This window comes from Tachypleus tridentatus, chromosome 7 (assembly GCF_004210375.1).
Source record: "Tachypleus tridentatus isolate NWPU-2018 chromosome 7, ASM421037v1, whole genome shotgun sequence".
NCBI classification, from domain to species: Eukaryota; Metazoa; Arthropoda; class Merostomata; order Xiphosura; family Limulidae; genus Tachypleus; species Tachypleus tridentatus.
The window spans coordinates 71,957,866-71,977,572 of NC_134831.1; the positions used below are offsets into that span (position 1 = coordinate 71,957,866).

At 35.1% G+C, this 19,707-nt stretch overlaps 2 protein-coding genes across 4 annotated transcripts in view; one reads left to right on the forward strand and one right to left on the reverse strand.

Moving 5' to 3' along the window:
* Positions 1-7,528: 7,528 nt before the first annotated feature.
* Positions 7,529-19,707, reverse strand: part of LOC143255949 (N-acetyl-D-glucosamine kinase-like) — a 29,176-nt gene continuing 16,997 nt past the window's right edge. Inside the window, exons 6-9 of one of the 2 annotated variants that reach the window (XM_076512417.1) lie at positions 17,075-17,162; positions 14,964-15,061; positions 12,934-13,012; positions 7,529-11,742 (exon numbers count right to left, since the gene is read on the reverse strand). In XM_076512417.1, coding sequence (XP_076368532.1) covers positions 11,570-11,742; positions 12,934-13,012; positions 14,964-15,061; positions 17,075-17,162 — 438 coding nt within the window. In that variant the 3' untranslated portion in view covers positions 7,529-11,569. The remainder of the gene's footprint in view (positions 11,743-12,933; positions 13,013-14,963; positions 15,062-17,074; positions 17,163-19,707) is intronic. The other variant, XM_076512416.1, reaches the window with a different exon arrangement.
* The window catches only part of LOC143255948 (arylsulfatase B-like), an 81,145-nt gene continuing 78,033 nt past the window's right edge, over positions 16,596-19,707 (forward strand). For both annotated transcript variants that reach the window (XM_076512413.1, XM_076512412.1), the window contains exon 1: positions 16,596-16,634. In XM_076512413.1, the coding sequence (XP_076368528.1) occupies positions 16,611-16,634 (24 nt within the window). In that variant the 5' untranslated portion in view covers positions 16,596-16,610. The remainder of the gene's footprint in view (positions 16,635-19,707) is intronic.

Here is a 19,707-nt window from a genome sequence, read left to right on the forward strand (position 1 = left end):
CCCTCAGATTCCACAATTTATGTGTTTCAAGTTATGCATCCAAGTCTCACATTTAACAAGAAATAAAACGCACATGACGTCAGGAGTCTCAAAACTGTGAGGCCCGGCATGGCCAGGTTGGTTAAGGCGTTCGACTCGTAATCCAAGGGTCGCGGCTTCGAATACCTGTCGCACCAAACGTGCTCGCCCTTTCAGCCGTAAGGGCGTTATAATGTTACGGTCACTCCTACTACAGTTGGAAGTGGGTTATGATAACTAGCTACCTCCCCTCTAGTCTTACACTGCTAAACAAGGGACGGCTAGCGCAGATAGCCCTTGAGTAGCTTTGTGCGAAATTCAAAACAAGCAAACAAACAAAACTGTGAATCACCCCCCAATACGACACTTACCAGACACGCTCCGATGCCCACCAGAGGAGTCATAAAGCTTATCAAGACCTAATAGAAGAAACCCCATATTTTGCAATAATATAATTTTAGGATTTCATTAATATTTATTTTATTTTTTATTAAATAAGCACAAGCTTAAATTCTCATTTTTATTTACAACAAAAACTAATTTTAAAAATGTTCAGATTCACTTTGTAAGCAACATTTTGTTAGTATCGTTTTTTCAAATTTATAGTTGCTCACCAGTCTCGGTATTGGATCATATAATCATTTGTTTGATAACATGTTCTATAAGACTTTTATTCTACTGTATAGCGTCACATTCTGCACGTTTGGTTTTTTACAAACGCTGCTCAAAACCGTTAAAAGATCATTACAAATTATAGCTATTGTAATAAAAAAGTCACTCTTAAAATTTATGTCACATTCTCATTTAATTATTTATGCAACTCAGATGTGACAAAATTCTTATATAGTTTGTGATCTTTTCTTCGTTATGCAGTACGATCACTATTAACAAGTGTGATTTGGTGTTAATTATTCAATATTTAAAATATTCCGTCAAATAACTCAATATGGCGAGCCTCCAAAACGTATTTAATACATGTTCAATAGGATTTGGATGGATCTGACTACAGTATGACTATACGCCTGTTTTGTGAAGCCCAACTCGTCTGTAAAAATAATATTATTTCGCGTGACGTGTCCTGTCCTCGGCGTCATTACAAAATAGCATTTTTTTCCTCGTTATTCAGGCCATACCAACATATACATTACTGGCAATAAAGTATTGCCCAAATTATTCGTTATAGAAAGAATACTCTAAGGAAATGACCCAGAAGAGGTTAAAGTGCCTTGACCGACATACATACGAGGTCTGTTCAAAAAATACAACAAAACGTACTTTATTTAGAAGTTACAGGTCTGGGACCCCTTCAAAGTACTCTCCTCCCCAACGCATACACTTATCCCAACGGTGTTTCCACTTGTTGAAACAGTCCTGGTACGCTTCTTTTGTAATGTCCTCCAGCTCCTTCGTCGCATTTGCCTTAATCTCGGGAATCATCTCAAATCTTTTTCCTTTCAAGGGTCTTTTGAGTTTGGGGAACAAGAAAAAATCGCAAGGAGCAAGGTCAGGTGAGTAGGGGTGGTGGAGAAGAAAGTGATCGAGTGTTTGGCCAAAAAACTCACGAGTTCTGAGGGCTGAATTTCGCAGCAACGCGGTGCATCTTCAATTTTTCGGTCAAAATCTCGTAACAAGATCCAACTGATATCCCACACTCTTCAGCAAGCTCCCTGACAGTCAGACGTCGATTTGCCCGCACCAGGGTGTTGATTTTGTCGACGTGTGGGTCGTCAGTTGACGTCGAAGGACGTCCAGGACGCTCATCATCTTCAATGGACTGTCGACCATCCTTAAAACGTTCATGCCACTTGAAACATGCCGTACGATTCATAGCAACATAACCGTAAGGCGTGTTAAGCATAGCAAAAGTTTCAGTCGCAGATTTTCCAAGTTTAACACAAAATTTCACAGCAAGTCGTTGCTCCTTCAGGTCATTCATTCTGAAATTTGCCAAACGAAAAAATCGCACTTCACTTAAAACCGCATAGCTAATACACAAATGAAGATATCTGCAATCGGGAAATGGCGTCGTAATCAGCTGATCTGTGCGAACCTAGCGACACCAAGCGGATTCCCCTGGAACCAACTGGAGCCGCGCAATTCAAACAGTCCGCGTATTTTTTGAACAACCCTCGTATGCTATACATAAAAGGATAAGAAATCCTTTCAAACATGGCCACAGAAACCCACAAACCTCATTCGCTTTCATTTATATAATACACAAAATAATTGAATACCTTATTTCTAATGGAATGGTACTATGGTAACAGCGTTGTCGAGTAGAAGAAACAAAAACACCAGTAATCATGACTACTTAGTGTTTCCAATGTCAACGTTTCGGTCACGTTGTTGTAGAATGTAATGTTGGGATGTGGTGGTGATCCACATACCTCAAAATGTGAGAAAGAACATAGAAACCTAAAATGTTGCAATTGTGAGGAACAACATGGAGTAAATTACAAAGGAAGTAAAAAACTATTAAGATACAATTGTATAACATTAGAAACTAAATATAACCACAAGTGTACCACGGCCTGGCATGGCCAGATGGTTAAGGCACTCGATTCGTAACTTGAAGGTCGCGGGTCTTGAAGGTCACACAATGAGTGTGAGATGTTAACAATACACCAAATATTATCCAACAAACGCACGAAACACACAACAAAACAGCAACGTTTGGTTTGATTTTTGGTTTTTCTAAATTTCGCGCAAAGGTACTCGAGGGCTATCTGCGCTAGCCGTTTCTAATTTAGCAGTGTAAGACTAGAGGGAAGGCAGCTAGTCATCACCACCAACCGCCAACTCTTGGGCTACTCTTTTACCAACGAATAGTGGGATTGACCGTCACATTATACGCCCCCACGGCTAGGAGGACGAGCATGTTTAGCGCGACGCAGGCGCGAACCCGCGACCCTCGGATTACGACTCGCACGCCTTACGCACTTGGCCATGCCAGGCCCACACTAGCAGAGACATACAAATAGTAAATTACAAGCTCATGATTTGACAGCAAAGTTCAGGCTACTCATACCAACACCGTTAACATGTTTACATAAATATGCAAAGTTTTAGCCATTAACTGACAGAATCCTACACAGCTGTTGCTAAATACTTCCAGGAAAATTGAGATTAAATTGTGCCATTACTCAAATTAGACCTCCACTGCACACATGATAGAAGTAGTCCCATGTTCCTCTCTAATCCGCCACTGCATACATGATAGAACTTAGAAGTAATCTTAGTTTCTCTTTATACCACTAATGCATACATCATAGAAGTAGTTCTAAGTTCCTCTTTAATCCGCCACTGCATACATGATAGAACTTAGAAGTAATCTTAGTTTCTCTTTATACCACTAATGCATACATCATAGAAGTAGTTCTAAGTTCCTCTTTAATCCGCCACTGCATACATGATAGAACTTAGAAGTAATCTTAGTTTCTCTTTATACCACTAATGCATACATCATAGAAGTAGTCCTATGTTCCTCTTTAATCCGCCACTGCATACATGATAGAACTAGGAAGTAATCTTAGTTTCTCTTTATACCACTAATGCATACATCATAGAAGTAGTCCTATGTTCCTCTTTAATCCGCCACTGCATACATGATAGAACTTAGAAGTAATCTTAGTTTCTCTTTATACCACTAATGCATACATCATAGAAGTAGTCCTATGTTCCTCTTTAATCCGCCACTGCATACATGATAGAACTTAGAAGTAATCTTAGTTTCTCTTTATACCACTAATGCATACATCATAGAAGTAGTTCTAAGTTCCTCTTTAATCCGCCACTGCATACATGATAGAACTAGGAAGTAATCTTAGTTTCTCTTTATACCACTAATGCATACATCATAGAAGTAGTCCTATGTTCCTCTTTAATCCGCCACTGCATACATGATAGAACTTAGAAGTAATCTTAGTTTCTCTTTATACCACTAATGCATACATCATAGAAGTAGTTCTAAGTTCCTCTTTAATCCGCCACTGCATACATGATAGAACTAGGAAGTAATCTTAGTTTCTCTTTATACCACTAATGCATACATCATAGAAGTAGTCCTATGTTCCTCTTTTCAATTAACATTTGTTATGAGTAAAACAACTCGCCACCTACTACTAGCACAGAACTATATCATTAAGTTAATGAATTGCGAATGTACTGAAAAAGGTACTTATGTAGAATACATTGCTAGTAATTTAGGCTAACTGAAAATGTTAAATTATCATCGGAACTGTTACTGTCGAGCAGGATTTCGCACACACTAAATAAAACGATTTTTAATACTTGTATAATTAAAAATATGTGCCTGACCTTGGAAGGGGAGCAGTATACGTCCTCTATCAGATATACTGGTAATGTGAAGTATGTTTCTATTAAATATACTGGTAATGTGAAGTATGTTTCTATTAAATATACTGGTATTGAGAAGTACGTTTCTATCAAATATACTGGTATTGTAAAGTATGTTTCTATCAAATGTACTGGTATTGTGAAGTATGTTTCTATCAAATATACTGGTATTGTGAAGTATGTTTCTATTAAATATACTGGTATTGTGAAGTATGTTTCTATCAAATATACTGGTATTGTAAAGTATGTTTCTATTAAATATATTAGTATTGTGAAGTATGTTTCTATTAAATATACTGGTATTGTGAAGTATGTTTTTATCAAATATACTGGTATTGTAAAGTATGTTTCTATTAAATATATTAGTATTGTGAAGTATGTTTTTATCAGTACACAGCTGCGAACATATGAAGTATTCTCAGATATTCTACCTTACAAGTTTGGTGAGCCAAAACTGACAGATAGCATTTGCCTACTTGTATCGTAGACGACAGCGTCTTTTATAGCTGTGAGAGCATCGCCTACTGTTGGTTTGAGAGGATTTCGTGCTCTTCTAGTCACTTTGAGACACACACAGTCATATCACAAAGACCTGCTGTTATTGGTTGGTTTACATTTGTCCAAATGCTTTCCATACGATTAATTTATTCATTTCTTTTATGTTATAGTTAAAAGCTAACAAATTGGCCATCACGTGAAATCGAAACTTGAATTTTAGTATTGCAAGTGCATAAACTTACTGTTGACCCTCTAGGAAACCTCCATATAAGTAAAACATCCAAATACATTCTCTGGTTACGTTAATACGTTAAATTTAAAATCTGTCTTTAATTTCAAAACGAAATTTAGATCAAGGGCTAGGCTTTCTCAAGTGTCGCTTTTTAAACGAGAAAAATTTGAAGAAAATCTTCTTCTGTAAGTATAATTTATACATTTCTTTAATACATCGCTACTGAAAAAATCGTGTGTCAAACATCTAGCTCTCAGGCTACGTTCTGTCATATTTTTCCATGTTGTGTTTTTCAAGTGTTCAACTTTACCAGATTATATTGCACCTAGAATAAAAAGGCAAAAATCAAACAAAGTAAAGGTTATCCCTTCTGTTGCCTTTTTACTGTGATAATACTTCAGGAGCCAACTTCATTTACCATCCATTCTAGAAATACAAATTTGAAACCCATCACTGGCATACGTATCACCTATATACATTAACAAAGACAGGTGTAGAAACTAGTGTTATTTCCTTTACATTTCTGCAGTAAACCCAGCTACAGCAGGCTAATAAAAGTAGTTATTTTGTATTATACCACTTCCACAGATCATAAATGTAAGCTTAATGTGGTATTATACTAAGTAGTGATAAACATGTATATAAAGAGTTGAATTAAAATGATAATCTCCTCTACCCATTCTGTAAACTAACTTACATTTTATCATGTTCCTAATTACCTGTTTTTTATAAACATATCCCTAATTATCGCTTACAGATTTATCTTCGTAATTTATCAATAATTTGAATCTAAAACTATCAACATTTGAACGTTAATTATGGAGTTAAAGAGATACACACCGATAATGTTTTCACACTTTTTGAGGACTTTTCTTGCAGGAATATGAGTTAATATGTGACTAATACATTTCAAATTCATCCAACCCTAATTATCTACACATTGTGGAAACTAAATATGGTGGGAAAAGTATTATATATTCTGTATATTTACATCTGAAGTAAAACTGAAATACAGGAGAACATGTAAAGGAATTGTTTACACAATTTCATGTTCAGTGATGTTTATTGAATAATGTAATTTACTGTTACATTTTAAGTTGTTGATAACAACACGTCTTGAATGTTGTGTATAACAATATAACGTAATTTGTATATCTACAGCAGATATATTGGTACAGGTGATCACGTGGTTAAAAATATTTATTACAAGCTCCATATGGACATACATAAAATATAGTTTGATACACTATGTTTCAAGGTAGTCTACGGATTTACCACGCCAAAATCAGGGGTTTGATCTCCATCGGTGGACTCAGCAGATAGCCCTCTCTGGCTTTGCTGTAACAGAACACGCACACATATGTGTTTGGGGTATGACCAAACTAGACTATATACTTTTCAAATTGATTTTAGACTCTAATATTTTTTATGTACTGAAAAATTTCTAATTATTGTTTTGAAAATAAACAACTGTAAACAAGAACACGTGATTACCACGACATGTTATTTTGGATACTTTTATATGTAAAAAAAAGTAATAGGACAGTCAGCTACTAACAAGTTTTCAAAACATAAATGTTTACAATAAAGGCTAGAGTCATAATTATAATTTTTGTGTTTGTGTTACTGGTTTGAAATGAATTTTTTCTGCTGAGTGAGATGCTACTTTTGACACACTACCATTGTTTATTTCTTGTTTTACTGGAAACACTTAACATAAACTCAACACATCATGTGTTTGGAAAGCTCTATTATCATCTACCATATGGAAATTATTATATGTTTATGTAAGGTACGTAATCAGAGAAATTTGCCCCAGAACATTGGTGACATCAAATTAAACACTTAAGAAAGTCTGGCCTACAATATTGTACGAGATCATTACATATACATATATTATGGTTTAAGCTTGTTTTGAATTTTGTGCAAAGCTATATTAGTCATCACCACCCACCGCCAAATCTTTGGCTACTCTTTTACCAACGAATAGTGGGATTGACCGTCACATTATAACGCCCCCACGGCTGAAAGGGCGGGCATGTTTCGTGTGACGGGGATTCAAACTTGCGACCCTCAGATTATGAATCGAGTGCCTTAACCACCTGGCCATGCCAGGCCCCATATATTATGGACTGAGTGACCAAACATTTACACTTCAGATCACGTGACTGGTCATCAAATGCCTGATTTTCATGTAAGTGAACTGTGTTGGATGTTTCTGTTTTATGGTAATGATTCTGCCTTATCATACACGTAATATTACAAATTATTTCGAGCAGTGTATATATAAATATATATATATACATATTTACTTACAAACACGTGTATGGACAGAACATTCATTTTCTAATAAAACAACAAGGTAACGTTTCACTGATTAATTTTGCAATCACATAAAGTACACGTTTTACAAGAAACACAAATAATCATGAATAACCAGCATTTATTGAATCTATACACAATACACGAATTAAGGCTGCACATCGTATGATTGCACGACACTTTACTGATAATGTTTGTACTGAAAATACAAGATTTTAATATTTTTCGCTGTTACCCGTAAAGACCAGTTATTTAAATATACTTTATATGTTCGTTAATTTTATTAATAATGTAATAAAACTACAAACCATCATGTAAGTCACATGCTGTGACATCTGTTTTTATCATATACTATAGATTTAGTATAAGGCCTTGTTTATACTATAGATTCAATATAAGGCCTTACGTTAATTACAGTTTGGCAAAATCGACTACATTAATGTCCAGCACCGACCTTTTCCAGGTAGGGAAGAGGTGAGCTAGAAAGAATATTGAGGGTAGGTTGGAGCTTTAGCCGATAAGTTGTGCAGATCACCAGCGTGTTAGATACACTGGAAGGACAAATTTTGTGGTGGCTGCAACCCTTCTTAGTACCGCCCATGATGATAGTGTGTGCAGTAAAACCAGTGTCAGAGGATAAGAATGTACATTAATTAACATTACAAATATTAAAGCAGAATAATTGACATACAAATTTATGTTATATTAATATAACAACTATTTAAGAAATGCTACTTGATACATAGAATCATTATGGTTGGATGTGAAACATTATTTTCTGATTTTTGAATATACATCGTTACTTTTATTTTCTTAGAAAAACATGTGAGTTAGAAAAATCAATTTAACACAACACGATACCATATAACCCGAGCGCTTCGAAAGGCGAACTTTCCTTCTTGTGTGGCAAACTGTGAAAGCGCTCGGGTTAAAAAAGTATCGTACAGATGTTATTTTCATGTTGAATGTATTTGTTCTGCATATAAATGCAATATATAAATTCCATCAGTTTCTTCTACTTGCTGAATGGTCTTTCAAAAAAAAGAAACGGATTGATTACCAAGATGCAAGAAGATAAAAGCGTTATTGGTCTGTGGTGCCTCGTGCTAGCACGAGAATACGCGGTTATGAACATCCATATTAAAGTTTTACTGTTGTGTTCTAAGGAGTAGAAACATTAATCCTGGCTGCTAAATTAAAACATCAGTTAGAATTGTGTTATAGACGAAAGTTAGCTAAATGAAATAGAAAATTAAAAAGAAGGTACTGAAACGTGGAATGATAAAAAGACAACTGTTACATAGGTAAGAAAAGAGAGATCTGGTACTTTGGTCATATTTCTAGATTTGAGGGAAGGTTGGCAGAAAGACATTATAAAATGTATTTGAGTTGAGTCTAAATTATAAGAGTTGATGTATATACACTTCTGGCCAAAATCTTAAGCCCAATGAACATAAAGAAAAAATATGCATTTTGTGTTGTTAGACTCAACCACTTATTTGAGTGGAGCTTCGAGAGATGAAAATAAGAAAAGGAAAAATAAAAATAAAAAACTTTTTTAGCATTTAATAGGGAAAATGTGAACACTATGAAATTAGCCTAAATACTAACTGGTCAAAAGTTTAAGACCATACTGAAACGAAGCGTTAATCGGTAAACACATAACGAAATTTAATAATTTCCTGCTCAACGCTGGAGGATTCGTCGGGTTGTCCGGCAAGACATCAGCCGTTCGTCGAACCAGATTAAGGCCCTTACAGATGCAGAATGCAGCTCAAGAAAAATAAGACGGCATCTACGAGAGAAAGGCTTTAGAAACCGTAAACGTCTTCAAAGGCCACGCCTACTTCCACACCACGAAACAGCTCGGTTAAACTTTGCTGAGAAGCATCAAACATGAGACGCAGAAAAGTGGAAGAAGGTTTTGTTCTCTGATGAGAAAAAATTCAACTTGGTAGGTACAGATGGCTTCCAACGTTACTAGCACGATAAGGCTATCCCATCGGAGACATTTTCTACACTACACAGTGGATGAGGTTCCATCATGATCTGGGGTGCTTTCTCTTTCCATGTAACAATAGAGCTTCAGGTTATACAGGGGCGTCAAATAGCAGCTGGCTACATTGGCATGATGGAGAGAGCATCCTTATTGCCTGAAGGCCCTCGCTTGTGTGGAAATGACTGGATCTTTCAGCAGGACAACGCTGCAATCCACAATGCCCGCAGGACAAAGAACTTTTTCATGGCGAATAACGTGATTCCTTTGGACCATCCACCGTGTTCGCCCGAACTGAACCCCATTGGAAATGTTTGTGAGTGGATGGCAAGGGAAGTCTATAGAAATGGACGTCAAATGGCCTTCGTGAAATCATCTTCACTACTTGGAATAACATTCCAGCCAGCCTTCTGCAAACGCTTATATCGACCATGCCAAAGCGAATGTTTGCAGTTATTCGCAATGATGGCTGTGCAACTCACTACTGAGACCTCTTGTTGGGCATTTCCTACTCTGTTTAGGACTTCTTTTTGGTATAGTCTTACACTTTTGACCAGCTAGTATTTAGGCTAATTTCATGGTCTTCATGTTTTCCCTACTAAGTACAAAAAAAAATATTTTTTTATTTTCCTTTTCTTATTTTCATCTTTCGAAGCTCTCCTCAAATAAATGGTTAAGTCTAACAACGCAAAATGCACATTTTTTTTGTTCATTGGCCTTAAGATTTTGGCCAGCAGTGTAGTGTGGATCAGAAAATAATAGAGTATCATAGTCGTGAATCCATACAATTGGGGAAGTGAGGGTACCAAGATTCGTCGATCATCTATGTTTTCCTACCTACCTCTATATGCGTATACTTCACTTGCTTTGACGTATATTTAGATTCTAACAAACTCGATATAAATTATTTACAGTCCCACCTGGAGCATGGGGTAAGGGGAAAAGTACCGTACAATCTACAGTCGATATTTAATAAGATATGTGACGTTTGACAAAATGTTAGATAATCCCATTTATATTATTATGTATTATAATTTCTTATAATTCTTTTGTTGTTGTTTTTATAAAAGAAGTTACGAAATGTAGCTGATCAGTAGAGAACCTTTTGTGAATTTCAACAAGTGCCCAAATGATCATCTAAGAAAAACAATAACTGGTAAACACTAAGTAAAAACATCTGTTCTAATTTTAAACAGTTAGACAACAATGCTAAAAATATTTATACATTTCTCTTCAGCGTAATTTCAACAAAGCATGATCTTCAAGTTATACATTTCTGTGTTTGTTAAGATCTACTTTTAATTATTACAGTGTCTCGGGTTCTAATAAATACTTGTTATATTAGTTTAAATTTCTATTTTTTTATTCTGCACACGTTTTGTTTTGATTTAGAGACGTGAAATTTGGAAGTCACAAAAAAAAACATTTAATGGAAAAATTGACAATCAATAAGATTGAATAGCGGATCAATCTTGGAGTTTCCAAAACAAATTTACAGTATTTGTGTGCTACAGAGGAAAGTTACATTTAAACCTACGATTTAGTATTTACCGTAAGGCTAGAGTCATCAGAGACTATCACTACATTTGTTAAAGTATCAGTCCTCCACGTGTTCTCCTATATACTTAATGAGGAATCATCTGATGGTTTCGGTAAGCTTCCATTACAAAAAAAAAAAAAAAGGTATATTTTATGTCTCGTTTACATAATTGTTTATAAGTCTCAACATCAAACCATAAAAGCAAACAACATTATTAATTAAAGTACTGACAAAGAAATATATGAATATTTAAATGACATTTGCTTACTTGAGGACTATACATTTCAGTCACATTTAGAAAATGTAACGTTCCTCACATGGCACTTGTCTTCATATTTTGGGTTTGCACATATTATAACCTGTCGAGTAGCTAAGATATTTACAAGATGCTTTGAAATTATTTAGATTTAAGAAGAGTGCTTGTAGTATAACATTACGTTATGTTTTAGTTTCATGTGTAATAAGAATGTATGTAGTGGTACCTTCCATAAAATAAATTCTTAGATTCACATTTAAGAAGAGTCCTTGTAGTAATACATCAAAAAAGAATAACTCAGCTCTAGATTTAAGAAAATGTCTTGTAGTGATACAATACGTTATGATATCCTTAAGATGAGTGCTTGTAGTGGTACATCACACATGCATGTTCACCAAAAGCAACAGGTAATTCCCTTTGGAGTTTTCTCGCTGCCATCAAAGCAGCACCGAGAGCGGAAGAAGTCTTTGGTCGTAACAAAGTGAATTCTCGAAGGCGACCATTGCCAAGAGTAGTAAGAAATCCTGCGTTACACACAAACAAAAAAAAAAAAAAAGCCATTGGACAATACATCATTTAAAAAAAATGTTAAAAACGTAGTAATAAATAATTAATTTAAAAACTGAAAGTGAAAAAGTAATTAATTTGAAAGTCTAATGTTCATAAAATATGTTTCTCACTTGTCACACTTTTCTGTCAGCCTATTGTTATTTTAATAATCATACGTACGTATCTTCTTAATTCACTATAATAAGTATTTTGTATAATGCAAAGTAAATACACTGTTTAAGGGTTTCTTTTCTTTGTTAAATTTCATGTTTTATCATCAAACATTCAAATACTGAAGAAGACTCATTTAGGACAGCGTAACATTACATGAGTGCAACGTTCGGCGAAAAGTTTATATAGATTCATAGCTTTGCGCTGAAACAACCAGTCAATCATTTTAAAGGTCACCATATATAAGTGTGCATGTTTGTATATATTTGAACCAGTATATTCTATTTACATGCCTAATTATTATTTACTTTTCGAAACACCTAGCAAGCTCCTTTGATTATGTAACTTTGCTTTAGGATGTTGAATTAACCTCTACTTAACTTTCAGAACAGTGTTTTATTGTGTTAGTCTTCTGTTAAAATACTGAATTTCTGAGCCGTTTGTAACTGGTGATGCCAACTGTTCAATGCAGTCAACAAGTCTAAGAAATCAAGCTGTCTAGTCCATGCTTGAGTACATGTCTAATAATATGATATCTGTAAACAGTACAACGTTGAAAGAATTCTAAATGGGAAGGGGATATCAGGGGGGACATATTCGTAGTTTAGTGCAATGTCGGGGATGATAAGACCCGGCCGGTCTTCGGGTTTACTATGCTGAAATCAAGAGTTCGATTCCCCTCGATAAACACGGCAGATACCCAGCCCAATGTGCAGAAGAAAACACACACAGCCCTAGTACATCTAACCGTAATGATGTTGACTGTTCAGCTCAGTTTAACTCGTCTTATACGTTGATATTTTTAGCGCAAAAATACACAGTTAACTATCAGAGCTCTGTCCACCGAGAAGAATCGAACCCTGGATCTTAGAATTGTAAGACTGTAAGGTTATTGCTGACCAATCCGGGGACAAATACTGTGTAATTAATTTCTTCAATGATTCCAGGAAGTTTGATGCCTAACACGTAGTATTTAGATTAGCTTCATTCATTACCTGGTTTCAGCAGTTCCCAACTCTTGAACACAGAACCAACACAGACAATTGGCAAACCTCCTTCACCTTCCATTAGACTCTAACAATAAAACAAAAGAAAAAAACGTTATGTGGAATTATTTACAATAATCGCATTTTCTGTGGCACGTGTATTACTCAAAACGACACAAAAATTAATAACAAGGTAAAAATTCAACAACCAGTGCAAAACACCGACGTCATAAACTTCACGGTTGGTATTAAAAGGACGTGCTCGGATTGTTTGTTTGTTTTTAAATTTCGCGCAAAGCTACACCAGTGCCATCTGCGATAGCCGTCCCTAATTTAGCAGTGTAAGATTAGAGGGAAAGCAGCTAGTCATCACAACACAACGACAACTCTTGGGCAACACTTTTACCAACGAATAATGGGATTGACCGTCACATTATAACGCTCATACGGCTGAAAGAGTGAGCATGTTTGGGGCAACAGGGATTAGAACCCACAACCTTCAGATTACGAGACGAGCGCTCTGACTATCTGGCCATGCTGGGCCCGGAAATGTTTGGAGAACTATATGAAGCATTTATGGAATTATGTTTTAATATTACTACTTATACAGGTTTGTACATATTTTGTAAAATTATTTGTCATTACAGCGAGTTTGCCTCCTCTCCGGTGTCTCAGTCCTAAAAATGGAGGTTTTATAGCGATAAAAATCAAATTTCGATACCTATTGTGGTCAGCACAGATACCTCGTTGTGTAGCTTTGCGCTTAACAATAAACAAAAAAATAAAACGCATTAAAAACATAAACCGCTGGAGATACTTTTTTTTTAAGAGTTATAAGCCTTCGAAATTACCCCTGAGTTGCCTGGAGGTCTCGTGTCACGAGAACTAACTCATTTGTTACATTAAATTTAGCGCACATTAGAAAATGAAACGAAATAACTTATAGGCAGCGCGACAAAGTTTATGTCTGGAAGAGAATTTATTATTTTTCTAAGGAATAGTAAAACAAGTCTACATCAAAACTTTAGGTAATATGGGCTGATCGTTCTGTTGATTGAAAAGTGTAGCAATAAAGTGACATACCTGAAAGTCTATTGTAGGCTAACTAAAAATAAAAGGGTCCGGCATGGCCAGGTGGTTAAGACGCTCGACTTGTAATCTGATGGTCACGGATTCGAATCGCCGTTACACCAAACATGCTCGCCTTTTCAGCCGTGGGTGCGATATATTGTGACGGTCAATCACACTATTCGTTGGTAAAAGAGTAGCCCAAGAGTTAACGGTGGGTGGTGATGACCAGATGTCTTCCCTCTAGTCTTACACTGCTAAATTAGGGAAGGCTAGCGCTGACAGCCCTCGTGTAGCTTTGCGCGAAATTCAAAAACAAGCAAATTGTTTTCGTAGTTCTTCCTCATTGTATCTTAGCAAAAAGAAAATTTATGATTTTCTTTCTAGATATAAACATTATGGTGTGAATAAACGTAACCAGTAAGACAAAGAATATTTATAAAACTACACGTAAATGTAACCTAGCAACTAGCATAATTTTATATTATAAACTGTTATTCCTAGACTTTACCCCGATTACGGTGAAGAAATAATTTATATGTTTAAAGGTAAATACGAAACTACACAATGGGCTGTCTGTACTCTGTCCACCAGAGGCGCCAAAAACCGGTCTCTAGCGTTGTAAGTCCAGAGACATGCCACTATGTCACTGGAGGACAAACAATAAGAAACATCGAACAAAACATTACTCAGCAAGATAGACACGAAATAAACACCTAACAGTGAAATTATTTTTAGAATGTTAGAGTTCCAATGGCCATTTTTAATACTGAAAGCATTACGAAATTATTCAACTGTATACTGTATTTTTCCAAGGTTTAGCAGTCTCCCGCTAGTACAGCGGTATGTCTCCGGATTTACAACGCTAAAATCAGGGGTTCGATTCCGCTCGGTGGGCTCAGCAGATAGCCCCGTGTGGTTTTGCTATAAGAAAACACACACTCCAAGTTTTAGCAAAATCCCATACTGACCTTGTGTACTTTAGGAAGCAGCGCCATCACGTGGTCGGCCAGAGCTCTACCAGCTTCAAAAAACAACTCTCGACATAACGGGTCACCATCCTGGGCAGCTGGGAGACAGAAAATCATTTCAATAATAGTTTTCGAGGCTAATTTTAACTGAGTGTAGTTTAGAATAACAAAAAAAAGCACTAATACTATAAAACGAAAATTTCATCACTGCAGTCAGTCCCCAACCAAACTTTTCGATAATAAAAAAGAAGTCAACATCTTTCAAATTGTTTGTTTTTTTTTAATTTCGCGCAAAGTTACACGAAGGCTCTCTGCGCTAGCTTTCCCTAATTTAGCGGTGTAAGAATACAGGGAAAGAAGCCAGTCGTCACCACCCACCTCCAACTCTTGCACTTCTCTTTTACCAACGAATAATGGGATTAACCGTCACATTATAATGTTCCCACAGCTGAAAGGGAGTCTAGCGCTTTAACCACCTGGCCGTGCCGGGTCCTTTTGGAAATGAAGGACATCTTGAAATCCATTGAGACAAAATTACGGATATTTATTGTCAGGAAAAAGTAAATTTCCATCTTGCAACAGTATATGGAAAACGTAAGAATAATTTAAATATTGTGACACATAATTATGTGTTGTATTTTTAACAAACTTAACATAAAACCTTTCACTTTAGAAGTGTGAGTATTGGTCAAAATTGAATGAAACAAAATTTAAATTAGGTCTTAAAGAGATATTAAAATATTATATTCTAAAAACAGTAAGAATGAACTCTTTCAATTAAGTTAGTACACAGTCTTTAAATATTAAAAAATATCACAATTTATTTTAATTAATGTTAAATGTTTACCTCAGTTCATACTAAATCTTCACATGCTATCAATGTCTGAACCAACTTTTACGAGCATTCAGTTGTGTTTGTAAAAATTACCAGTAACAAATGGCATTTTTTTTGTGCTCCTCTATTTTTATAAGATGCAAATTTGACATCATGGAAATGTTACATAACATGTGTCAGAATACGTCTTTCCACCTATTTCAGTATATTGTGATACCAAAGGCACAGTATGAAGAGTTTTTTTCTTATAAAAGGTCAAAGCCCAGATGACGCTACGTAAAGGGCATGCGCCATCTTAAATATGTTAACATTTTGAACCGCATATACATGAAGTGTAAAACTAAAATACACTTAATATCCAGAAGAAGAAAAAAGTCTTAACATCGCGATTCAGTTTTCCTCTTCACACGAGGTCTGTAAACCAATTTACCTCAGATACTTTTACGGTTTTTGTCTAGTAATCCAACAGAGAACGTTCATTCGTTTCTCCTTTTGTAGAAACTGGAAGCATTTTCGAGTGCTAGTTTAACCCTTAAACAGCGAGAATGTTGTAGATAGCAGCATCGGTTGATGATGGCCGCCATTTAAGGGTTAGTTTGTTATGTTGAAACTCCAGATAGTGTTTAGTAATTATTAAAAATATATATATATATATACCCTACTTCTTGCGTTTTCTTAAAATGAGCGATGTTTTGGTGTTAAGAGACCTATTGTTTTTTCAAAATTAAAAAAAGGATTCAACGTAGAGTCTGAAACGACTAACGATGTAAAAACAAACAGCACTGAATACCTGATATGGAGTCCGAAACATAATGCCATATGAAAATATATTTCAGGTAAGATATAAACCAACAACTGTAACCATACGTCCAGACTACTACTGTATACAAAAATACTGTAGTATGTGATACAGAATGTAACAATACGAACAAACTACTACTGTATACAAACAATACTGTAGTATGTGGTACAGAATGTATTCATACGTCCACACTACTGCTGTATACGAATAATACTGTAGTATATAGTAAGGAATGTAACTATACGTTCAGACTACGACTGCATACAAACAATACTGTAGTCTGGTTTGTGTAAACGTGAAGTTATATCCAGCTCTTGAAATGTGAAAGAACAATAAATCTTCTGAATTATTCAAACAAAACAAGCACACGTTTTATAAATAAAAGCCGTTTAAAATGTTGTAGAATGTGTGTTCTCGTAATAATATATAAAATAAAACATGTTGCTATTATTATTTACATTCTTCAGGCCTTACCTTTAGCAATCTTAACACAAAGTCCAGCGAAAAATGACTTGGAAAAATTTATGTAGCAGAACTGGAGTAATTCGAACTTGTCTTTCACCTATTTGTTTGTAAAAGAAAAATGAATTTACTACAAGAAGCTACTTAGGAAATGATAGAAACAAATAGTAAACATCATTTCCCGAGTTTCAGTTAAAATGTGGGGGTAGTTTTAAAGGTTAGTAGTTTGCAATCTAAAGTTTTTTTTTAAGTTAACTTACTGTACCATATTAGTGTCACTCGCCCTCTATTGTTTTATATTGATTCTAAATTCGACACCCGCCAGGTTGCTAGAGGTAGCTTCCTTTTTCTTTTCTGCAGGGTCGGAAGTACTAATTCACACAATTATTATAGATGGCACTTTGTTGTTTGGAACTTAATCTAAATCTACAGTTTTAGTTCATAGGTTACTAATGGCAGCACTCTGGGTTGTTACAGTATTTGAAGTTCAAACTTAACGGTCTCTCTACAATATTTATTAGCTAGATCAATGTATTTAATCTTTCACTTCTGTTACTTAACCTGAAGTTACCATTTATTAGATTAATCTGGTTAACCTTTCACCTCCGTTACTTAACCTGAAGTTACCGTTTATTAGATCAATGTAGTTAATCTCTCACTTCTGTTACTTAACCGGAAGTTACCGTTTATTAGATCAATGTGGTTAATCTTTCACTTCTCTTACTTACCGTTTATTAGATCAATGTAACCTGAAGTTACCGTTTATTAGATCAATGTAGTTAATCTCTCACTTCTGTTACTTAACCGGAAGTTACCGTTTATTAGATCAATGTAGTTAATCTCTCACTTCTGTTACTTAACCGGAAGTTACCATTTATTAGATCAATGTAGTTAATCTTTCACTTCTGTTACTTAACCTGAATATACCGTTTATTAGATCAATGTAGTTAATCTCTCACTTCTGTTACTTAACCTGAAGTTACCGTTTATTAGATCAATGCAGTTAATCTCTCACTTCTGTTACTTAACCGGAAGTTACCGTTTATTAGATCAATGTAGTTGATCTCTCACTTCTGTTACTTAACCGGAAGTTACCATTTATTAGATCAATGTAGTTAATCTTTCACTTCTGTTACTTAACCTGAAGTTACCGTTTATTAGATCAATGTAGTTAATCTTTCACTTCTGTTACTTAACCTGAATATACCGTTTATTAGATCAATGTAGTTAATCTCTCACTTCTGTTACTTAACCTGAAGTTACCGTTTATTAGATCAATGTAGTTAACCTCTCACTTCTGTTACTTAACCGGAAGTTACCGTTTATTAGATCAATGTAGTTAATCTCTCACTTCTGTTACTTAACCGGAAGTTACCATTTATTAGATCAATGTAGTTAATCTTTCACTTCTGTTACTTAACCTGAAGTTACCGTTTATTAGATCAATGTAGTTAATCTCTCACTTCTGTTACTTAACCTGAAATTACCGTTTATTAGATCAATGTAGTTAATCTCTAACTTCTGTTACTTAACCGGAAGTTACCGTTTATTAGATCAATGTAGTTAATCTTTCACTTCTGTTACTTAACCTGAAGTTACCGTTTATTAGATCAATGTAGTTAATCTTTCACTTCTGTTACTTAACCTGAAGTTACCGTTTATTAGATCAATGTAGTTAATCTCTCACTTCTGTTACTTAACCTGAAGTTACCGTTTATTAGATCAATGTAGTTAATCTTTCACTTCTGTTACTTAACCTGAAGTTACCGTTTATTAGATCAATGTAGTTAATCTCTCACTTCTGTTACTTAACCGGAAGTTACCGTTTATTAGATCAATGTAGTTAATCTCTCACTTCTGTTAATTAACCGGAAGTTACCGTTTATTAGATCAATGTGGTTAATCTTTCACTTCTCTTACTTAACCTGAAGTTACCGTTTATTAGATCAATGTAGTTAATCTCTCACTTCTGTTACTTAACCGGAAGTTACCGTTTATTAGATCAATGTAGTTAATCTCTCACTTCTGTTACTTAACCGGAAGTTACCATTTATTAGATCAATGTAGTTAATCTTTCACTTCTGTTACTTAACCTGAAGTTACCGTTTATTAGATCAATGTAGTTAACCTTTCACCTCCGTTACTTAACCTGAAGTTACCGTTTATTAGATCAATGTAGTTAATCTCTCACTTCTCTTACTTAACCTGAAGTTACCGTTTATTAGATCAATGTAGTTAATCTCTCACTTTTGTTACTTAACCGGAAGTTACCATTTATTAGATCAATTTAGTTAATCTCTCACTTCTGTTACTTAACCGGAAGTTACCGTTTATTAGATCAATGTAGTTAATTTCTCACTTCTCTTACTTAACCTGAATATACCGTTTATTAGATCAATGTAGTTAATCTCTCACTTCTGTTACTTAACCTGAAGTTACCGTTTATTAGATCAATGTAGTTAATCTCTCACTTCTGTTACTTAACCGGAAGTTACCGTTTATTAGATCAATGTAGTTAATCTCTCACTTCTGTTACTTAACCGGAAGTTACCATTTATTAGATCAATGTAGTTAATCTTTCACTTCTGTTACTTAACCTGAAGTTACCGTTTATTAGATCAATGTAGTTAATCTCTCACTTCTGT